The sequence below is a fragment of the Telmatherina bonti genome (assembly GCF_933228915.1).
Source record: "Telmatherina bonti genome assembly, chromosome: 18".
Classification (NCBI taxonomy): Eukaryota; Metazoa; Chordata; class Actinopteri; order Atheriniformes; family Telmatherinidae; genus Telmatherina; species Telmatherina bonti.
This window is the reverse complement of record NC_136616.1, coordinates 21,089,210-21,112,763: the sequence shown is the minus strand read 5'-3', so window position 1 is coordinate 21,112,763 and position 23,554 is coordinate 21,089,210. Positions and strand designations below refer to the sequence as shown.

Below are 23,554 nucleotides of genomic sequence, written 5' to 3'. Positions count from 1 at the left end.
TTCCTGGTGTGTGACGTATAAGTCTGCGCGTACCCAAACGCGCGCGAGAGGTGGCGCTGGGTTTGACAGTCAAAAATTGTTAATACAAAAACACATAGTTCAGCCAAAATTTATAATGAAGTTTAATAAAAATGAATAAATAAATACATAAAATAAAGTAAAATTTAAAAAAAAAAAGAAAAGAAAAGAAAACAAAAACAACCACAACAACAACAACAACAAAAAAAAACATGATCACAGATCACAGATGAATATATTACAACCTCTGGGCATATATATATATATATATATATATATATATATATATATATATATATATATATATATATATATATATATATATATATATATATATATATATATAGATATATATATATACACACACACACACACACACACGGTTGTGCTCATATGTATTCATACCCATTCATTAAAGAAAAGGCTGAATTTACAACAGTCACTTGGACCAATAACTAAAAATTTGAAAAAAATATAATAGAATGATATGAGACACTGTTTTTTTCATTTAATTGAGTTTTGAAAGAAAAAAACAAACAAACAAACAAATTGGTCCTGGACAAATTAGAGCACTTTTCTGTTGAACAGTGGACAAAATACTTGTCAACAGGTGCAAGGTGAGTTATGTAATATGTAATAAATTATCTCCTATTTGTTTGCTTTTTAAAAAAAAAAAAAAAATCAATTGAACCAGAATTAGAAAATAATGTAATGATTTTCATGAAATATTTATTTATTATTACTTTAGTCAGTGTCAGCTTATTTCACAGGTAGCTGGGTACACACACACACACACACATATACATATAGCCAGTTTAATGAACTTTTACATGGTGCTTTGTTTGGAAGGAAAGTGCATTTGCGGGATGTGCAGAAGAGTTGAGTATGTGGGTTGCACCAAACAGCTGATAATCTCCTGTTTCTAGCTTCTGTGCACCAGAATCCAGTGCCTGATTGGTGTTTGATTAGCAGAACTCATGAGCATGAACCCTGCCACTGGTAGTCAGATGGGTCCATAGGTCAAATTATGGAGAAAACTTGGAGTTAGAAAAACTATGCTGACTGCTGCACCAATAGGAAAACAGCATGGTGTGTGCAATGTGATTGTGTGGGCTGCATTTTTCTCACTGGAAACACAAAGCTTGTCATTATTGGATGTGATCCCAAAGCATAAACACGTGTCCATGAAAAACTTGCTAAATCATCTCTGTAATGTCTGGCAACTGGTTCTGCTACTGACTTGTTTGGTGTAGTTTCTTTGGTTTGCATGATTGAAGTCTACTAAAACAGGACATCTTGGCAATAAATCATTTATTCATTTAACATATAAAGGGGGTTAGTAGCATGTAAAAGAATAAATAAAAAATTAAACACGTTTTCCAACAGCACAAGATTTATTGCCAAAAAGTGTTGTAACAACAAAGCATCAATTCACCAATCACATTTTTTCTCACTTAATGTAAGTTTTTATCATAAGATACAAATTATTTTCTCAAAACCAGGTAATTGCAAATCTGTGGCTCTCATAATTTTTGTGAAAAAAATGCCATCAAGAAATCTTAATTTGATCTATATATTTAACTGGCATGGAGTATTTGATCTTCAAAACTTCTTTTCAGACTTGCTAGCCCCTCTAATCCCAACATGATCTGACAATGCCCTAAACAGCATCTTGTCAGGTGAGGAATGTTTGGCTTCCTCAACTTTCAAGAGTTCCTATAAATGTCTAGTGAGGCTGAGGTCGGGTGACTGTAGAAGAATTTGATGACTCTCACTGCTCCTTAGTCTTTTCTGGTCTTAAAGTAGATCACTTGAAAAGCTTTGAGGAGTGTGTCGGCTCATTATCCAGCTGCAGTATAATCCGTCTTCACAAACTAATAATTAACTTTTCTTTGTCACAACGGAGTCAGTTTATGTGGAGCAGTTTCATCCATCCATCCAAGCATCTATCCGGGATACACTCTGGACAGGTCGGAAGCAGTTTTATGTCTTAGCAAAAGTTTGGTGCATCATGGTATCATTCTGTTTTGCTCATCAGTCATTTGTGTCAACGTCAAATCTTAAACTTGGATCAATTAGAATATCTTGCGGCTCTTTGGCTCTTATTATGGGGTGTTTTTTCCTCCCCACTGTCGCCTCGTGCATGCTCAGGATGGGGGGGGGGGATCGAAGTCATGACTCAATGCAATCAGTTGGTTTCTATTATAGGATATGCATGAATTGGTATGTATGTGTATGTTGATTTGTGTATGTAAAGTGCCCTGTGACAACACTGTTGTGAAGTGGCACTATACAAATAAGGTTGAATTGAATTGAATTGAAATATCAATATTTTTTAAAAACTTTTTTAAAATTCTTGCAGGTTAAACTGATTTGGTCAGGAAGACTCTGAAAATATAATGAATTATAAATTTAAGATCATGCAAGTTATTCTAACTGTACATAGAGAGCTTAGTCTTAAGTTGTATGTTTTCTGCCCCAGTTGTTTTTTTTTACTACACATGCAGAACTTATAGGGAGGTCAGGGTCTTCGCACTTTCATTTTGTGCTTCATAAAATGTGGGTCAACTGTCCCTCACCCACTACCCCTGCACTATTTCTCTTCTTTGTCCTCCCATTCCACCCTTTACAACATTGTAGGACTCCTGCTTCCCCAAGAGCTGAAGTGAAGGGGTTTGGTAATTTCATCATTTATTGTTTTCAGTAGCAATCGATCTCTGACAAATGAAGGCAAACCACCAAAGCTGCTCCCTGGGATCTCCCTGCTTCCTCCTCCTCCTCCTCCTCCTCCTCCTCCTCCTCCTCCTCCTCTACTCTGTGTTGTTTGCCCTTATATGTCCAGAAAGCACTGCAATCACAGGAAAAGGCAGTTTAAGCAGATCCATGTTATTGTTGCAGCAGCCATCAACACTTTGGCACCAAGTGGGGGTTTTGAAGTCAAAGCATGGCTTTGGGCCATATGTTATCAGATGAACAATATAGCTCTGTCTAGGCAACCAGGAAACCACAAAACAAGGCAAAGCGCTTTATGTGAGAACTGCATAATTCTTGTGTCGCTCTTCATTTTGACTGCAAAAGGCCACAGCTTTGTTTTTTATCCCAAACAGGGCCAGTGGGTCGCAGATGGGCATTGACAGATGGGGTAAGATCATGCAGGAAATCACAACGAACGTTGCCCCACTTTGCCAATGGACAGACTCAATGGCTTCCGGCCATTGGTGAACCCGTTTAGTAATGTTCTTACTTTTCCTCAACCGCCCCCCTTCATCCGTTCTTCTCACAATGCCTGGAAGTAGCCGAGACCTACAACTCCCGCTCTGTTTTCTTAATCGTTATTTTCCTTTATGGCTTTTCTTTTTCTTTTCTTTTTCTTTTTTTCACAAAGCACACAATTGATCCAGCCTTCATCCAAACACATAAAAGCACAAGGACACCTACACACACTCTCCATCCCAGTTAAACATTTTACTTCCAATGTCCATTATTGAAGGGTTGAAGTAAAAGTCAGGATTAAAGTAAAATACAGTTGACACTTTAATTTATGATAGTATACATTTATATATAAAGCACTACATTTGAAAAACAAATCTCTAAGTTCTACACAGTAAAGGCAATGAAAACACACGAACGGTAAAGACAGAGGGTGGGGGACACGACACATCCAGTACCACACTTTTCCATAGAATTAGTGACAAAATGTGTCCAGATTTCTGACTTGCCCTGCATAAGACAGCAAATCAGTCTTTATTCTTTAACAATGAATATTGTGAATTATGATTCATTATGGTTGGAAATGGAAATACATTGTGTATTGCGGTTTGTGATGTGCTAAATATCCAGATGAAACGCTGTGACACTTTCAATATTTATGTTGCTGTGAAGAAAATGGTTAGGAATAGATAAGTATTTTACTTCACACTTCTTTGAACCTTCTTTAAATATGTGTGTTAAATATTTACTTTTTAAATCCAGTTTGAAATAAAAATGCAAATAAAAAATAATATAATGAAAATGTTGCAGGTCATTGTTTACTGAAACTTTGCCGTAGTTACATCAATTGTTAATTTTACACCTTATTCCTGTAGGTGCTTAGTTCTGGAAGGCTCTTATTAATACAAGACATGCAGATTTTATATTAAGTTGTTTAAATTGTTTACAAAATACGGCACACATTACAAAAAATATCCAGGCTGCAGTTTTGAGTTACATAATCAAATGCATGCTTTAGTTTTCTGTCGAATTATTGTGCAACCAATTTACTTGCAAGTTATTGAATAATCCTTATTTTAAAGGAAATATTTTATTTTCCAGTTCATGTTTTGCTGTATACCATGAATCAATGAATGGACTGACAATGAAGCAAATTTCCGCTTGTTTTTTAGTTATTCATGACCTCTGCGCCCTCATCCCCTCACTCCATTACCACCACCTCCCATCCCTGATTCTCCTCCCTTATCTCCTGCTTGCTTTATATTGTTGACGGATGTCCTGCACCGGCATTTTCATCCACGTCTCTGAGCAGCTTCACAGGATGTATTCACAAGTATGACTGGGTGTGTGTGTGCGTGTGCGGGCGTGTGGGGAAGTTCCTGTACATCTGTCGACTGCATTTCTCTCACTCAGGGTGGGATAAAGGTTGTTTTTCAGCACAAAGAGAAGGTGTCTCCCAACTAGAAAGATCAAGTCAGTTTTGCTTCCTTCCTCTTGGTCCTAGTAACACGTTGCCTCTGCTCTCGGGCAGCGGGCCAGAAGCTTCCGGACAGTCTTTACATCTCTTATTATCTGTGCAAATATATGGGTGGTATGGCTCATCTGTTTGTTTATTTTAGTGGGCTGTTACTCAGTTTTTAACTAATTTACATGGAAATTTTACTTAATGTAGGGAATGATCCAACTTAATAATGTTATATAATTATAAGTTAATAAACTTATTTATCAGGTTTGGGTGCAGATCTATTTTTTTTAAACATTTGTCCACTTAAGTGAGAAACTGACAAAGACTGCTTTGATTTATTCTGGTTTAATAACATCAATGCTATGGGAAAGATATAATGTGATGTGGAAGCCTTCCACAGAAGAAAAATAATAATATAAAATCTGAATAATAGCAAGAATATGAAATGCTTATGTAACAATAAGCTGGTCTTCCAGCTACCTTTCCTCTGTCCTGGATAGGGCTGAAAGGTCGGAAAGCGTTGGTGGGGGATGTTTTCTGGCTTACCACTGGACAGCCAAACACGTATTGCATCTTCCCAAGGGTGTAAGTATGTATTTTTTTCAATGTGGCACATAAACACACTAAGCTTTAGTTCTTGCAGAGCCACGGGGGTTTAGAAAAACTAATAACCCACTAAAAATACTTAAGGCCCTGAGCCTGGGCCATGGCTTTTCCTGCGTTGCTTCCACCATACGCGTGGGCCATTGAGGAAAGAGGAAACAAACAGCTCTTGTTGTAGGGGAGTTTCCTGCAAGACCTTATAAAGAGCTCCCTACCCTCAACCTCGCCTCATAGAGTTGCTCTGACCCAGTGGAGACTGTGGGCGAGTCCCTACTCTTCATCTCTGACTGCTGACTGAACACTCAGACCAGGGTTTGACGGCAGTGCAGTGCACGGTTGTTCTCGTCCCTGCTGGTCGGGGTGAGTTCTGAGTATATCTTTTCATTGGCTGTTTTAACTCTTGTTTGCATTCATTGGCTTTTTTCTTTACAGATAGTCGCATTATGATTAATCATTTCTTAACACAATTATGACTTGCAAGGAAAATGTAATACATTTGGAGTAGTTTGTGTAGTTTTATCCACGCACTGCGAGAAAAATGTAAAGATCACAGTTTTCAAGTACATAAAGCTAACAAATAATTAGATAATTGTTTCTTTTTCACAAAAACAGGTACGAGTAGGGAGCTGGTCTCACCTAGATGTGTCTGGAACACTCCAGTATATTTATTCTTTTAATTACATACAGGTAGGCCAGTCTGAAACTATATTATTAAATATTCATAATTATACCCCATTCAGCATGTATACAGATGTTTTTTTTGTCTTGTAATGCATTATGAGTAGATCCAGGTGAGCCTGATGGAATTGTTGGAAGGATACAGGGCAGATAAAGGGCAGATCATGAGGGCTGAAGGATATGTAAAAGAGTTCACGCGCCACTCCAACGATGTGCTGCTGAACCTGAATGAACTCCGGCACAGAAGCATCCTGACTGACACCACCCTGGTTGTTGGAAACGTGCATCTGCGGGCACACTGTGCTGTGCTCGTGGCCTGCAGGTCAGCTTATACCATGGCAATGCTTTGCTTTAATTGCTGCACTTTACAACCCCAACTTTTCCTTAAACTCTATGAAGTGATGCTCCAATTTTGTTGCATTTCCTTCCTTAAATAGTTATGTTTTTGTCTTTCCTGGCAGCGGCTTTTTCTACTCTCTGTACTCTCGTCGAGCGTTGCTTCAGGGGCGTGGTGGCAGCAGGGAGCAGCTTATAACTGTATCACTCCCCAACACCTTGGATCCATCCTGTGTCTCCCTGCTGCTTGACTTCATGTACACTTCCCGCCTCCCTCTGACTCCGAGCATCGTCTCCGGAGTGCTGGCTGTCGCTGCATACCTGCAGATGGACCACGTGGCCGACACCTGCCGGGATTTCATGCAGCTGCACTGGTGAGGACCTGTAAATAGCATATCCTGTCTGCCGAGATCACGGGGATTAGTCATTTAGGAGATGTTTTCTATGTTATGTGACTTTGAAAAGCATATCAGGTATGATTCAGAATGGTTTGATTTGTGACTCTTCTATTTCAGCACAGAGAATTTAAGTGCTACATACCCCCAGTTGGAGCTGGACTCTAGGGTATCTGTAGCCTCTGTAACCCCTAAAAGAGGGGAAGTGCCTCATTCAGAACCCCAGCGGTCACTGCCAACAGCCAGGGACACAACGTAAGCGAATTAACTGCATGCGAAAATCATTAAACTGCTACAAGACAAAAGAAACTGATCTGTTTATGTGACTCATTACTTTGAGATTTTGTTTTTATGTTATCAGACATTCAGTTGCTGGCGTTGGTGTGCTTTTGTCTGCTGACAGATTTATCTCATTACAACACTTCCTTTGTTTTTCCTGCAGATTGCCTGTTGTCCCGGAAGGCTCGCTGAAGCCAGGGGCTTTCCCGACCTGCCATCTAAGGTCAGATGAGCTGAAAGAAGACCCAGATTCACCACTTCTGGGCATCCCGACTTCATCCCCAGACAGCCCTGCCTTCTCCAGCTGCCAGCCAAACTCTCCTGCTGAGTCCAACACATGCAGTAAAAACCTTGTGGTATGTCTGCAGACGCCTCTAAGTAAGCTGTAGTATAGGTTACTACGGATTTGCATTTGTAAGAAAAATAATCAGGCAAGTTTTGGTAATTTTTTTTTCAGATTGATACCAAAACCACACCTGATCCAAAGGCCTGCAACTGGAAAAAGTACAAATATATTGTACTAAACCCCCTCTGTGCTGCTGCAGCAGTAAAAGAGGAGACAGAGGAGCTACCCACTGCGAACAAGATGGATCTGACACCAAAGCAACCAGCAGAGGCGTGGTCTGGAGAAGTGCCTGGTCAGATTGATAGGTAAACTAGAAAAACAAAAGAGAAAATAAAAACTGTGAAAATATTTTGGAGAATCTCTTAACCTCCTCTCATCAGACAGGGGCAGGCCTCCTGCTACGAGGGTTCTGGCCGAGCCCCTCCCCTCGGGCCACCTCCCTCTGTGGATCACCCAACAGTTTCTCCACCTTACAAAGATGGATCAGGTAGATACAAACTCATAAACTTCAATTTTATCCTTTGGCTCATGATCAAATGCTTTTAATTGATGCCTTAATGTGATTTTTTTTTCTTCTGTCTTCTTGGCTTCTCCAATGTCACCTGGCACCATTTTTGCAAAACTGCATCCCTCCGATCCAGAAGCTGCCCAACTCACCCAACCACCTATCAAAACTGAGAATCACTATTTACCCTATTGTTATTCTGGCAATCTGCAAGGAACCAAGTCCATCTCTTCAGGTGAAAATACAAAACCCTTGCTTTGTAATTTACAGGCTTGTTTGAGAATTAAGCAGCAAATATGTAACAACAGTGAACTTTACTGTTGCAGGAGACAAGCCGTATCGCTGTAATGTGTGTGGAGCTCAGTTCAACCGACCGGCTAACCTGAAAACTCACTCCCGCATTCATTCTGGAGAGAAGCCTTACCGCTGTGACACCTGTGGAGCGCGATTCGTTCAGGTAGTGGCCTCACTCTGTGCAAATGTGCATGCATGAGTACAGATTTTGTTCCCTAACTTGACTGCAACACAGTGTAACATATTTGAAGAATAGTTAGTTTGGCACATCTTAAACAAACATTAACCTTCTGCCTTGTACTGCACTACCTTAACCAATCAGCTGATTTTACTCTTTAAGAGCAGGTTTAATAGCTAAAGAACCTAACATAGAGTGTTTTAGACAGGATGTGAAAAGACGTGCTTCAGAAGTTTCCAATATGTAAAACTGAACATGTTTTCTGAAGACTGAAGCATGCAAACCTATCTCAGTAGACCACAAAATTAAATAATGCACCTGTTTATGAGGAAATCAGAGGCTATTTCAAGCAGTCTGCAGGTATTTCAGTTGGAGTTTCCTCCTATCAATATACTAATCATTTACTAGAGCTTTTGCTCAATAACTTTCCTTAAATTAAAATATACATTTTCCAGCAATTCAAGTAGCCTCAGAACAAAGTAAAATCCCATGCCAACTAATTTATTGATTCATGGGATTATTTAATTAAATTTGAACACTTAACTTAACTTAAAAGTCACACAGATCACGTCTGCACTCATATTACTGTGCATATCTAATTTGATGCACAGATCCTTTTACAAGTCTTGAATCAAAATTACATGAAGAGAAGTTAACAATTAATTTAATTTGGTATTTGAGAAGTGAATGTGTGAAATAGGATAAATTTGATCTTTCTTTGTGTTGTTTTTAAGGTGTTGCTTTATGTTGTTTGGAATGACTGATTAATGTGACATGTCATTGTTGGTTTTAGGTGGCCCACCTTAGGGCCCATGTCTTGATTCATACAGGAGAGAAACCCTACCCCTGCCACACCTGTGGCACCCGGTTCCGCCACCTGCAGACCCTGAAGAGCCACCTGCGCATCCACACTGGAGAGAAACCTTACTCTGTGAGTCATAAACACACCATATCTCTTTCATCAGTAGCAGATATCACCCATTACAGAAAAAAAGAGAAGAAAACAACACAGAGTACATGTTGTTGACATCTAACTTGTTTTCCAGTGTGAGAAATGTGACCTTCACTTCCGTCACAAGAGCCAGCTGCGTCTGCACCTGCGCCAGAAACATGGAGCTGTCACCAACACCAAGATCCGCTACAAGGTGCTGACTGAGCCTTTCCAGCCTTTTCTGCAGGCCTGCTGAAGAGGGACCACTACATCATTCACCAAAAACACAACATGATGAATGTTGTCTCGTACGAGCTTCGTAATTTGGTCTGAAAATGTCAAATTTGGCAAATTATACAAGGTTTGATTGATGGTCATTTATAAGTAGTTGGGCTGAATTGGGCACCTTATAAAGAAAAAATATATTTACATTTGGAGGGGAAAAAGAACATATGTACTCATTTAGCATCATTTGTTGGATGAAGTTTGAAATTACATCATTTCATGACTGATATCTGATCATATATCCAAAGTGGCTCTTCTTAAAAGGAGATGTTAGAAAAATGATTTAAGCAAGTATTTTTGAAGGTTTGTGATGAGATCTGATGATGGGAAAAGTGAATGGAATAATGTGTCCAATGCATATAAAAGCAATGTTTGTGTGTGTATGTGGGAATATTTGGAAAGAAAGATGAAGGAAGTCTAATAGAAAGGAAGTGAATTGTGTAATGTTTGGAGAATGAGGTTTGAACATACTGCAGCACTTCACTGTGTTTTCTCTTAAATGTGTATTTAACTCTGATTTACTTATGGCCAGGGGCCTGTGTGTTGTCCATTAAACACTTATAGATGCAGCAATATGAGCTCTTACAGTCCAAGCAGGCAAAGGACTTAGTTGTCTTGTTCTGAATATAAAGCGTAAAAGCAAAATAATATGTTGTTTATGACTAAGACATTTCAAGAAGACAATTTAAAGCAATTTAATGGTTAATTATAATATCAAATTTGTATTTGTATAAGTTCATTTGCAGGACAAATTTAAATTAAATCATTTTTATATCATTTGCTGTCTTGTGTTTTTATTTACTTGCCTTACATGGCGCGTTGCATAAAAGAAAAAACAAATTACTATCCATTAATTAGGTCTGTCATTTAAAAAAAGATCATCGTTACTGCAGAAAATCTGCTCTCTTTTGGGCCACACTCCCCTCCTTCAGCCATTCTCCTCCCCGGATTTCCTTCCTCTCATTAAAAATTTGGCTGCCCATGAATCCCATCTGCTCTTAAGTCAAGTCCATCCCGCCATTTTTCAGGTCTTGTGCTGTGTTTGTCTTGGTGTGGAAACAATGAAGCAGAGGGCACCTGTTTCCTCCAGGGTCCCAATACTCCACAATCACGCTGAAACCCATCAACAAATAAAAGGGTTTGAGGGTGCTTCCTGAAGGTGAAGGGTTGACTATAGAGGACCACAGAGTCCTGCTGAACTCTCTCACCCTCTGTCATCCCTGTTTCCTGCTCCCTGATGAGTTGTGGCGTGCTGGACTTATTGTCTGGGCTCAGACGACAAACACTGGAAGTGTGACGGGACTTTCCAAGCTTCAGGCCCCCTTCTCTCCCACTTCAATAAATAAATAAAATGTACGACTTGTAGTTTTCCCCTTCATCAGGTTTTTAGTCAATTACATTTTGTCAGGGGTCTTCCAATTAGTCTGTTCACAAAAGTAAAAGATTCAGTCAGAAAACAGCCAATTTTAGGAAGTGAATAAGGAATTGGAAGAAGGGGATTTTTGTTAGAAATAACAAAATGTCAATGTGTGAGGTGTACTCATCAAATCAAATCAAAACGAATGTATTTATATAGCACACTTAAAACAAAACGTGATTGACCAAGGTGCTTTATAAAAACATCATACGATCAAATAAAGAGTTTCTAGTAAAGAAGTGCAATGAATTCATCCACAAAAACATACATTCATATGCACGAAATTTGCTTAAAACCAAGATATACTCCAAACCAAATCAGTCAAAGGCCAGAGAAAACAAATGAGTTTTTAAGTATGATTTAAACTGGATTACAGACTGGGAAGACCTCAAAGACCTCTCTTCTAGACTTAAGTCTGGCTTCAGGAACAACCATGAGATACTGATCAGCGAATCTCAGAGCTCTGGGTGGTCTATTAAGCCGCAGCATGTCTGTTAAAAAGGAAGGCCCAAGAGAGTGAAAACATTCAAAAACAACCACTGACGTTTTAAAACTAATGATGTAACAAACAGGAAGCTAACAGAGGGCACGCAGAACAGGGGTGATGGGATCCAGCCTTTTGGTTTTTGTAAGTAGACATAGAGAACCCAGATCTAGTCCCATATACAGTTTATTGCAATAGCCCACTTCTGTAGTAACAAAGGCACGTACAGCTTTTTGAAAGGCACTACTTTGTTACCAATAACTCCTGTCTTAAAAATCCCTTAAAAACTAAATTATTACACACTTCTGTTTAAGACCAGCGCTGTGATGCTCTGGCAACTTTTTCAGGATATATTCTGCCTCCTGCTTGAAAGGATCGGGGACAGCCTCTAGACCACCAGCAACTATCATGGCGTCTAAGATTTTTAAGTATGAAAAATTAATTTTACAAGTTTTAACATTTTTTCTTAAATTATTGCTAATTATATTTATATTAGCATATTATATTTAGTATATTATATTTGGATTATTATGAATAATTTCCCCTAACGGAATTACAAAAAGTGTTATTCTATCTTTTTTAATTAAAATAATTTATTCTATTTTTTTTTTTTTTTTTTATAAACATGACAAATAGGGCCTTATATCTTATTTGTTATGTTCTTGTTTGGATGACATGGTTATGAGGTGGTTATCACTGTCATCTTAAAGCAGCATATTCCATGTGCCCTTGCGAATTTTCTCTGGTTTTTCTGATTTATTTCTACAGTCCTACTACATGTATGCTAGTTTCTATTTTGGCCTTTGGATGGATCATTGACCTGTATTGGATGAAACCTGCATCATGTGACGTTTGAGCTCAATTCCCCTGTGATCCTGAACAAGAAAAGTGGAAAGGTGATGGAAAATAAACTTTGTAATGAGCATTCAGACATTTTCTTTAAAAGTATGGAAAAAACATATTTTCATTATTTAAAAAATGAGTTATGGCAACAAAATTACATTGAGTTATTACAATCACTATAAGAGAATGACATATTTGCTCCGTATACATGGGAGTTAATTCCTGTTTAATTCCGAATAAAGGTTAATTAAACTGATGAAAATCACCATGTAAACACTTAATTGCTAATGTAAATTTCTATGAAACTTTTCCCGATGTAAGTGGCTGGTTCATTCACATTTTAATTCAGATCTTTTAAATTCCTCTGTCATGTAAACTTGAATTCCGCTCTAGTTAATTCACGTCGTTCTGCGCATGCTCGTTACCTTGTCCTGTCTCCATGATGCGCGTTGTTTGTTTTGCCTCCCGTCTTCCCTATGGGGTTCCGTTTGTGTCAAAAAAGTATATGTAATATGTGTACATGTTGTTACGGAACCCCATAGTCTTCGGTGGTCTGTCTTTCTTCTCCGTCTCAGTTGCTGCAAAAAAGTGCAATAGTATGCTCATGTTGAGCTGGTACTTCAAAATTATAATAAAAATAGCGCCGAAACTGGTACTTATTCTGTAATTTTTACAAGTTACAACTGAATAGACGAGAAGCAAGTAGCCAACTTTGTTTATATCCGGTATACGTCATACGTATACGATACGTACCCTTCCCAACCCGCCGCTCTGAAGAGGTTTTAATTGAGGACGTGTTTCATGCAAACCTTCATTCTGAATTATTATTTTTATGTAAACTTGTAGGGTAATACGTTAATTCCGAATTAATTAATTATTGAATTAATAATTTATTAATAATAATAATAATAAACATGTAACTGTAGCCATGACTCATCCAAACTGTGGAGAAGACGATTAATGCAAAGGATGGTTGTCCTTCTCTAAAGACCTTGCAGTTGCCTCCCTCTAGTGTTGTTACCTTGAACACACATAGTTAATTTCAGAATGATTTTTTTCACTCGATCATTTGCATCAACTCTTGTCAATTTCTCAATATTGAGTTTTAATATTTACTTTTCAACAGGTCATGGACCAAGCGAATGATGTTGCCTTATTCTCATGAAACTGACAACTTTGCGTACTAGGCAGTGGATTGATGATTTAATGATAATATTGTAGCAATATTAATGGGATAAAGTTGAATGCAGACAAGAGTTCTCTCTTACGTGCTGTACCCTTTATTAACATTCACAGAACCATCTACATGCATTGAAGAACAGTCTCATTAACGGCATTAGCAGTCTCACTCACGGTGCAACCTTAACAAAGTCAGCAAGGCATGCTGGGAAAACTCCACCCACCAATGCTCAACATGCTACAATATTTTGGTTCTTGGTTTTTAGTGTGTATGGATATTCTTAACATAGCCTAATTTTTTTATATTTTGATATAGAAAAGACGTTATTTTATCAAAATTTGATGTAGTCCAAATTTTAGAAGCGATAAAACTTGATTAAGTGAACAGGAATAAGTCAATTAAAGAAAGTAAATAAATTTGACAAAATAAATGATAAAATCAAACGTAACTTTATTTATATGTATATGCATATATGCATATATATATATATATATATATATATATATATATATATATATATATATATATATATATATATATATATATATATATATATATATATATGCATATATGCATATATATATATATGCATATATGCATATATATATATATATATATATATATATATATATATATATATATATATATATATATATATGCATATATATATATATATATATGTATATATATATATATATATATATATATATATATATATATATATATATATATATATATATATATATATATATATATATATATATATATATATAGATGTATACACACACACGAAAACACACACTCCCTCAACTTGCCCCTCCTCCAATGACTGATGGAGCCAGCTTCCCCGCGACCTTCATTGGACTAGGCGGTTAACAAAATTGATGGATGAATGGATGGATATCACTATGTCAATATCAAACACATACTACATCATAAATCATAGGCCTATTATTTATCACGTGTTTACAATGAGCGCGCCCTCGTGACCACTGCGCACGCTCAGCTGTGTGTCATAGTTTCCCCACTCGTCACTCACAGGGACCCTGAAGTTGTTGTGACTCGTGAGCCGTGACACATTTTGTTTGTCACAGTGAAGCTGGAGACCGTGGACCATGTGCAGTTGTGGAAAAAGCTGACGGACCGACGGTGAGTGTTCAGTGTGGACTAACAACTTCAAGCAGCTTAGTGAACTTTCACCACCACATCCGTTGGAGACCTCGTGTGTCTTCAACGATCAGCCGGCAGTGGAGTTTTCTGCTGAAAATTATGTTAAAAGTCCAACTTTTTACATTTATAGCACTGTCATAACCTCTGTGTAACAATATTTAGTAGCGGGAGAAAGACTATTCGCGAATTTGTTGGCTTTAGAAAGTTATTAAACAATATCAATTATGCATAGTTACAGTATTGACTTAAAAAACTCAGTGGGAAGTTTTGTCACGAACATGTACTAATTGGAGATAAGTCGTGGACGCTGTACCGTCTGCCTTTGAATAATTTATACACACTACAACGTTTCAGTAAAATGTTTGCTTTTTTTATCACACAAAACAGTCATCTTATTGAGAAATGAAATGCATTTTTAATTTGTATCCATAATGCGCCACATAGATCGTTTTCTAAATGACAGCATACATGCAACCCTGTAAATGTAATTTATATTCAACAGACACAAGTTCCAAGAAAATTATTAGTGTCTTTATACTCTTCATAAAATATAAACAGATTTAGAGTTAGATGCTATAAGTGCTCTAAAAATGGGAAATAAACTCAGAAAAGTTAATTTAATATACAAGTAACACCCATAAAAGAGGTTGTACAGTTTAGCAGATTAAATTTTGGACACTGAAGGTGCCAGGATTGGGTACAACGAAGTAACACTTAGCGGATGGATGTTCAGTCTTTTCAGGCAAGGGTGGGCTGTGCTTCTCCACTCTGTGGCAAACTTCATCAAAAAATCTTCAATAATTTCAAAAAGAAAAGAAAAAAGTAGTCCTTTTTAAAGCCTCATTTATTCTCCCTTACTTAAGTAAATGGGAATGTCCATTTCAAACATTGTCTTCTGTCACTGCCTTCATACTTCCATACGTCTTTCATATTTCCATAGTTAAGTCAGTTCATTTTATGCACTGCTGAGTTTAGAGTTTACTTTATTTTTGATGCTGGTTGGTGGGAGTGGTAATGTACTGCTGCCAAGTTGCTTACAAAACCCAAAAACACCAAAAGAAAAAAAAAGAAAGCACATCATTTCTGTTCCTCTAAACTTCTTGGTTTTCTTCAGATGTTTTTCTTTTCAGTTTCGGTATAGTCATCTTCCTGTTTATCTTCTTCTTCGCTGTTTTTTTCCTTTCAGTGGATACGTGTCAGCTGCCCCCGAGAATTACATTGATATTGCTTAGTTTTTATTCTTCGTAAAGTGAAAGCAAGCTAAGCCACTAGAAAATGGACTAAATCATGTGAAAAATTACAGGAGGTGGATGTAATTGTCCTTCCATTTGCAAATCCTCCTTTTGCGTTGACCATTAATGGACGATATAATGTATATTTTTGTGAAGGATTCAAGAGTCTGGGTAAATCTTAGTATGCAGAGAAACCACTACTGAATTGACACAAATATTGACACAAAAGGTAACATGAAACTAATGTGGGAAACTACACAAAGAAGCTGGCAGATCCTCTTGTAACAAACTTCTGTCAGATGGCATATAGACCAAGCATGTGTGTGTTTGTCTGACTTGACCACAGTCTGGATATGTTTGACATGTTAAAACATAGACAGTGTGTGAATCTGTGAATGAATAAATGGGATACTTTACAGTAGGAACTGAAAATGCTGCTCATTGAATTGCAGAAAATGAAGTAGAACATAATTGTCACTGGAAAGATGTTTCACCTGGTCGATTTGGAAATGTTAGTGTGGAATTCTTCAGATAACAAGTATATTGTTTTGTAAATTTTATAACTTGCACTAAAGATTCGTACAGATCATTAAAAGAACAGATTGATTACAAATTTCTTTGTAAGGCCAGCCCTACAATGTACTGGGAATATTTTCAAGGATGTATTCTGCCTCGCACCTGACGGCAGCTGAGCGAGGCTCTGGATCCCCCAAAACCTTAATAGTTTGTTATATTTGCATGTATAACAAATTATATCAAGTAAGAAACAGCTGCCACAGACATATAAGCAACAGAAAATATTTAACAATCCTGGACGCAAATGTAAAGTTGCATTAAATTACATTTTTAGTCACCAAATACTTTAAAAAGATTAGTCGAAAGGAACAATGATGTTGCATAACTTTAGTGAAAATGAAAGCATAAGTTTGTGGATTTGAACACATTTTCTCAATATAATTAGTCTGCTGAGAGACTGAACATCTCTGTAAATTTCTTTCCTGCTTCTTCTTGTTAAAAAAAAACCTCAAATAGCTTAATGTTTTTGATATAGCGACACAAAAACATATGCAAACAGTCATAACCAGTCACAAATATGCTTTCAGATGCACATACTGGCTGCCACTCTCATAGAGAAAGCAAATTTCAGGAAGTGAATAACAAGGAAACAGCACATGACCAAAATATGTGGGGTGAGGAGGTGTTTTTCCACAGCTTTTGCTCTTCCACACCCCGATGGTGGTAATTCTGCTGTAGCTCCTCCTCTGCCGGTAGGCTTCCAGGTCTGTAGTGCATTAATTTCACTAATTAAACAGATGAATAAAAAAAGAATTCAGTCAATCTGATTTTATATTTGAGTCAAAGTTGTTAGTTTATCAAGCCTTTTTAGCTCCTGGCTGATATGCGTCCAGTCTTTCAGTGCTTGAGGGGTTTAAATGTGTGTTGACTCTAAGATCCTGTACTTCCTTCAACTTGGAAGTGAGTGAGAGCCGGTTAAGAATGGATCCCTTATTCATCTTGGGTGAAATCATTAATTTCCATGCATTGTTTTTCACTGCTGACAAGCTGATTAAGCTAATGGAAACAGGAGGCTCCATTTTTCAGCTGACATTCAACAGATATGTCACAACTAATCCTGCTTAATATGAGTTTTGAATGAATATCGATGCACATATGGCCTTAAATACCATAAATACTTCCAGCTAGAACTGGTGCAGCCCCCTTAAAATGAAATATGACAAAAAGGATGCCAAGTTTGCCCAGTATCACACATATTGCATTGATTACAAACATTATTACTTAAGAATAGGAGAATACAGGTGCTGAACTGGCCCACCTGTGGTCCAGACCATGCAGCAGTTCAATATATCTAATGTACTGGGAGGTTGTAAATCCAGCATTATTGAGCAGCTAAAATGATATATCAGAGAAGAAGACGACATTATTACACTGCAGAAGAACAGTGAAAAAAAAAAAAGGTTTTTTAGTTTTCCTTTTTTTTTCTGCATCACTTCTGCTGTTCACTGCGAGTGAAGCAGAAATATTATCTGTGCTGAAAATGTTCATCAGCAATCAGTTGCTGCAGTTCACCTCTCACCCGTATCTGGTCAAGTGAAAGCCAAATTGTTAAGCAGCCCGGTCACACATAAATGACACAACAACCGTTTATTGGCCCGTTGGAAGTTAATCATTACGTCAGCCAGAGAGAGGACCTGAGACTTGTTTGGCTTTTTGCTTTTCCTGAGGCTTATGTCTTCACGTGTTTGGAACTTCCTGGAAAAAAAAAACCTGCTCTCCTCACTTTATTCGTGCACTAACCTTTCTGTATTTTTTTATTTATTTATTTCTTCTTGTAGTGACCTCTTATGTAGACATGGCCAAAGCAAAGGTGAAATCAGAGAGCAGGGCTGGTGAAGAAGAGGGCCCAGATGGAGGTTGGGGCTGGGTTCTGGTTGCTGCCATGTTCATCAGCACAAGCCTTGTGTTCGGCCTGATGCGTAGTTTGGGGATTTTCTTCGTGGAGTTTGTCCACTATTTTGAGGAGAGCGCTCAGGCCATCTCCTGGATCTCTTCCACTGGCCTTGCAGCACAGCAGTTCTTCAGTGAGTCACTCAGCCATTGTAGCTTTTAAATGGAAAGATACTGTCATCAGTTTGTATTCATTAAAATGTTGAATACTGTTTTTAAATGGAAAGATTGTCTCAGATCTGGAGGGGTTGTGTCTGATTTTTAAGATTATTTCATTCGTATTAAATCAAACAGCAAATCTTTGCATTTAAGAAGCTGAATCTGGTGTTACTAGTTCAGTTACCTAAACATGAACTATTCTGTTGTTGCAAAATATCTGAAAGGATTTAATCATATAGTTGTTTAATATGTTTCACACAGTAGGTGTGGTTAACATCATACAAAGCCCTGCTGGACCCCTCATTATAAACTCAACCTGCTCAATAACTTTATTGAAGGCTGTAATGGAGTCTCCAAAGGGGCATAAAAAACAGCAGACTGAATCTTTTGATTTCTTAGATTTAGATATACTCTTTTATTTTAGCAACAGTGGTATAAAGATCACTTTGATAAGCATTACAAAACACTCATCAGCTGGAATGATGAGTAAGGACAGATTGAATGTGGTGAATGTAATGATCTCTGAAACAAGATATTTTTTACAATATTTCTTTGACAGTTATAAAAAAAAAAGGTCCAAAACTTCTCAGGTTAATGAAATATGAATTACTATATAAAGATGTGTATGTTTGTATTTTGCAGGCCCTCTGGGTGCAGCACTGTGTAATGCGTTTAATGCCAGACTGGTGGTGATGACAGGAGGATGTCTTGCTGCTCTCGGTCTCATACTCGCCTCGCAAGCAACTTCCCTTGTTCACCTCTACCTAACAATGGGTGTTGTTTCAGGTACTGTGGGGTTAGTTTTTCTTCCCCAGGGATATCTACTGTAACAAAACATATCATTTTCATTTTATAGATGTTACACAGCCAAGGTTATTTCTGCTTAACTCTTACCACCCTGGAGCGTTCCAGGAACAGACGGGTCTGTCATGAAAAAGCGACTAAAGACCTAAATGCCCTGCCATAGTTAAAATGGTTGTGGCATCCCTCTGCAACTTTGGTAGCATTACAGCTAAAAGTTTTTAGGACATTTTCACAGATGCAAGCATTGTAAATTGTTGTTTAGAAAAGGGAAAAAGGAAACTTATTCATGTCCATTTTTCAGATGTCCCATTCTGATTCAGCACATTGTTCACTTGAACTCAGTAATTTTAGAGGTGTTTTTGTGAGGTCAAGCAAAAAAAAAACCAAAAAAAAAAACCTTTTGTGGTTAATCACTTAACTGTGTAACTAAAGCAGTGACCTGCACTTGCCCAAACTGACCCGTCACATGCACTTTGTGTACTTTATCCTCCAGGTTTGGGTTGGGCGCTGGTCTTCACTCCAATGGTTGCGACAGTCATGGCTAACTTCACCCGCCGCCGTGCACTGGCTCTGGGACTGGGCTTCTCCAGTATTGGCCTGTCTTCCTTTGCCTTTAACCCGCTCTTCCAGCTGCTTGTGGAAACGTATGCTTGGCGAGGCGCCTTACTCATTCTGGGTGGCCTAAGCTTAAACATTGTGCCCTGTGGAGCCCTCATCCGCCCCCAGCGTAGCCCTAAAACCCCAGCAAAGGTAGACCTGATAAGAGCACGTTACGGTAGCCTAAAAAAACCAGACATACACTCAATAAGAACACTAAACAAAACAAAAACATATTCCAGAGATTTACACCTGCTAGCTCAAGAGAGTTTGTGTGATTTTTGTGTTTTCTGTGTATTTGAAACAACAGTTCTGGAAAATAAAAGACCACACTGGGTTTGTTATTACCTGTTATTTAGATCACACTCTCAATTCGTACTGACAAGGAATGGCGATAAATGTTTCCCTTTGATGAGGCTTCAAATGATCAAATGAAAGGAAGACAGCAGACATGCAATGATGGAAAATCCTGAGAAGTGTGTAAATTCCTGTCTTACTGTTTGCAGTAAAGATAATTTTATTGACATGTTTGCAGCAAGGTTCCGTAAAAAGGAAAAAAGACTACAGTTCAAGATGAATGGCATCTCAAATTTGCTGTGCTGAAGAAAAAAACTCATCAACTCATTAACTGAGAAAATACAGCTGGTGTAAAGATATTTAGAAGAAGCCTGACCCTGTAAACTAGCAAATTAAGGATTTTTATTCAAAAGATGTGCAAGGAAGCTACTTTTATTCATGCAAATATAACATATCAGCTGAACTTTCCAGCTATGTAAGGATTAGTGTAGTGCTCAGTGCATCATGGGGCATCCCCCAGCAGTCCAACTATGTAGCAGTGTAATTCAAGGGCCACCTTCGCCAGCTCTGTCTATAATCGTTATTTAGAAGGAACATTTTAAGCCAAATTATAAACATAAGAGAGGGTGTTGTATGAATAGCAAGACATTAAAAAGCAATTAAAATCTACTTTGGTGTATAAGTGTGCCCAAAATCATATTAATAACAACTGACTATCATCCATGTTGAGCTGTGTATAGTTCAATAGGTCATGAATTTATCATGAAAACAGTTATAAAAATAACAGTGTTATAAAATGATGATGAAGCTCAGAATTTCTTTCATTCCTTCTTCTGCAGGCGGACTCTCAGAGCAAGTCATCGTGTGCTGATATCCTGCATCGAGTGTCTTCCCACCTGGAACTCTCGCTGCTCCGCGAGAGGCCTTATTTGACCTACACACTGGCCGTCACGCTTTTTAATGTGGGTTACTTTGTGCCATATTTCCACCTGGTGGCCCACAGCCGCCAGAGTGGCTTCTCAGAGTACCAGGCCGCTTTTGTCATGTCAGCTGCAGGTGCGACGGACATTTTGGGCCGAATAGTGTCGGGTTGGTTCTCTGACTTGGGCCACTTTCGGCTCATTCATTTAGTGAGTTTGTGGACGGCCCTGGCTGGAGTGTTCATCATGCTGCTGCCTGTGAGCTCCCTGGCGGGATCCTACGCTGTATTGATGTTGATCAGCCTACTCTACGGCTTCTGCTCTGGAGCATTGACCTCTCTGGTATTTGCAGTGGTGCCCATGATAGTTGGTGTGGAGCGTGTGATGGGGGGGCTCGGACTGCTACAGCTCATCGAGAGTGGTGCAGGACTGCTGGGCGCTCCTCTGTCAGGTAGGAGCACAGTTTTGAGGAGCGATAGAGGAGAGATAACATCTTTAGTTCCTAATAGCTGTCAGTGAGGCTAGAGCATCTTGTTTAATCAACTACAGTGTCCCAAATCAGTCTAAAAACAGAAATTCACACTCTGAAACTGAAAGTAGTTGAACATTAAGTGATGTAATACGGGTCAGATTAACTGTTTACAGCAGAGCCAGAGTTTTATGACACATCAACACATTTATGACACAAAAAAATTAATGAATTGGAGCGAAAAGAAGAAAAATCCTGTCCTAAAAAGAAAAAGCATCCCAGTATCTTATACTATTTGTTTTCTCAACATTTTGTCAACGCACACAACCATTTCTAGGACTTTTGGGGTTCAGTGTTTTGCCACAGCAGAATCTGAAAGCCCAGATTCTTTTTATTATGATCAAATAAAACCCAAACCTTTTGGTGCCTTTTTTCAGTGATTGAACATGACTGCATAAATTGATCAGCTTCCTCTCATTCACTGGTTTTTAATCAGTGTGAGACCAACATGCATGCTTATAGGATTGCTCTTTCATTATTTCATTCTCATTTTTAAGGGTTCCTAAATATTTCATGTAACCTTGATGGCATTTCATTAATATGTTCTGTATTTAATGGAAGATGTTTTGTTTTCGTCTGTCTCTTTGTCTGAAGGCTGGCTAAAAGACATCACTGGCAATTATGTGGCATCCTTCATGGTCGCGGGCTCTTTTCTGCTCCTCGGTAGCCTGACCATGGCGACTCTACCTCACTATTTCTCCTGCACAGATCCACCGCCTCCTCAAAGACGCTCCCTTGCTGACAAGAGTAACAGTTGACATCCCGAGCTGCTGCAGATGAATAGTTTGCCAGCTGACTCAAATAATAAAGCAGTGGAGCAGCCAGACAGGTGAAATAACCAGCCTGTGTTAGACCATGGCACTTTTCTGAACACGTCATTATCAGGAATTCTGTTGCATGAGTCGATGAAGAACATCATTATACCTCAGAAGCTTAGATCCACAGCAAACAGTGATGACAGCAGACGAAAGAATGAACCAGCAAAGAAATATAGGAAGGAAAACACAAGAACCATGCCATCTAACCAGCACTTACAGGTTATCTGGCTGAGAATTTTTAGTAAAAAGTACTTACACAGTTGTTTGAATAAATGTAAACGTGAGTATGACTGTGCATATGTAACTCTTCAATTTGACTTTGTTCACTTAACCTATATTTACTGACTGTGACACGGATGATGATTAACACTATGAATGCTGTCCATCATTGTAGCTGGACTAAAGTTCTGTTGAGCCTCCTCTTGTTTGTGCACAATATCTCCAAAAAAGTGCACATTTTAACTATAGATGCCATTGATGAGATGCAGTAAGTGAAATGTGGTTGTTATTTTGAAATTAAAGAGGGCATTTTGAGAATGGACCATGAATAGATGACAATCTCCACAACCATTGTATTTGAAGCTGTATTTCCAACACATAACCAAAGGTGTAAGCAGGACTTCTCTTGATGTTTTTATTGTGTTTAGTTGCTTTTGTTCAAAATAACATGGATTAGGGTTCATCTTCAGCATAACTCTAGTCTTGATTTCCAATTTGAACTTCAGTGTCTGTTTTACCACCACTAATTTGTTTATATAGATGTATGGATAAGATACTAAATGTTCTGGACCACACAGTGCTGCTCTATGTTAACATTGATTTGTTATGCAAGGCGCTAAAAGAGTGTCTGGTGGGTTTTTTAGCCTCAGGAATCTCTCCTTTTATCAGTGCATTGTGTCGCTCTGCAGAACAAAACTGTGCTTTCTATAGTGTACTTTCTGATGGTACATCCATGTTGTCTGCATAAGTGCTCTGAATGTCTGAAAGGATTAAGCCAAGTTTGCTTCTATAAACCAGAGATGCTTGGCTTTAAGAGCAGCTGGATTCTCACACCATGTTTGCAAGAACAGGGTCGCTCACTGGGTCACTGTGAACTGCTGGACACTGGTACACAG

The 23,554-nt window shown here is 38.2% G+C and overlaps 2 protein-coding genes across 2 annotated transcripts; both read left to right on the top strand.

Annotated features, from left to right (window-relative positions):
• The first annotated feature begins 5,536 nt into the window (after positions 1-5,536).
• bcl6b (BCL6B transcription repressor) lies at positions 5,537-10,116 on the top strand. The gene is made up of 12 exons (XM_079257438.1): positions 5,537-5,656; positions 5,909-5,983; positions 6,082-6,296; positions 6,436-6,684; positions 6,826-6,960; positions 7,148-7,340; positions 7,442-7,635; positions 7,711-7,817; positions 7,972-8,070; positions 8,162-8,292; positions 9,101-9,238; positions 9,354-10,116. Exons 3-12 carry the CDS (start codon positions 6,097-6,099, stop codon positions 9,492-9,494), a joined length of 1,587 nt encoding a protein of 528 aa, XP_079113564.1. The 5' UTR covers positions 5,537-5,656; positions 5,909-5,983; positions 6,082-6,096; the 3' UTR covers positions 9,495-10,116.
• Positions 10,117-18,307: 8,191 nt separating this feature from the next.
• On the top strand, positions 18,308-22,379 carry slc16a13 (solute carrier family 16 member 13; the record flags this gene model as incomplete). The annotated part of the gene is made up of 5 exons (XM_079257366.1): positions 18,308-18,449; positions 19,117-19,260; positions 19,772-20,028; positions 21,012-21,543; positions 22,216-22,379. 5 exons carry the CDS (start codon positions 18,308-18,310, stop codon positions 22,377-22,379), a joined length of 1,239 nt encoding a protein of 412 aa, XP_079113492.1.
• Positions 22,380-23,554: the final 1,175 nt, after the last annotated feature.

Excerpts from the sequence above, each read along its gene's own strand:
- bcl6b (XM_079257438.1), top strand. The coding sequence starts at position 6,097 with ATGGAATTGTTGGAAGGATACAGGGCAGATAAAGGGCAGATCATGAGG. Across the intron at positions 6,297-6,435 it reads GCTGTGCTCGTGGCCTGCAG|CGGCTTTTTCTACTCTCTGT; the intron begins GTCAGCTTATAC and ends CTTTCCTGGCAG. Across the intron at positions 8,071-8,161 it reads AACCAAGTCCATCTCTTCAG|GAGACAAGCCGTATCGCTGT; the intron begins GTGAAAATACAA and ends TTACTGTTGCAG.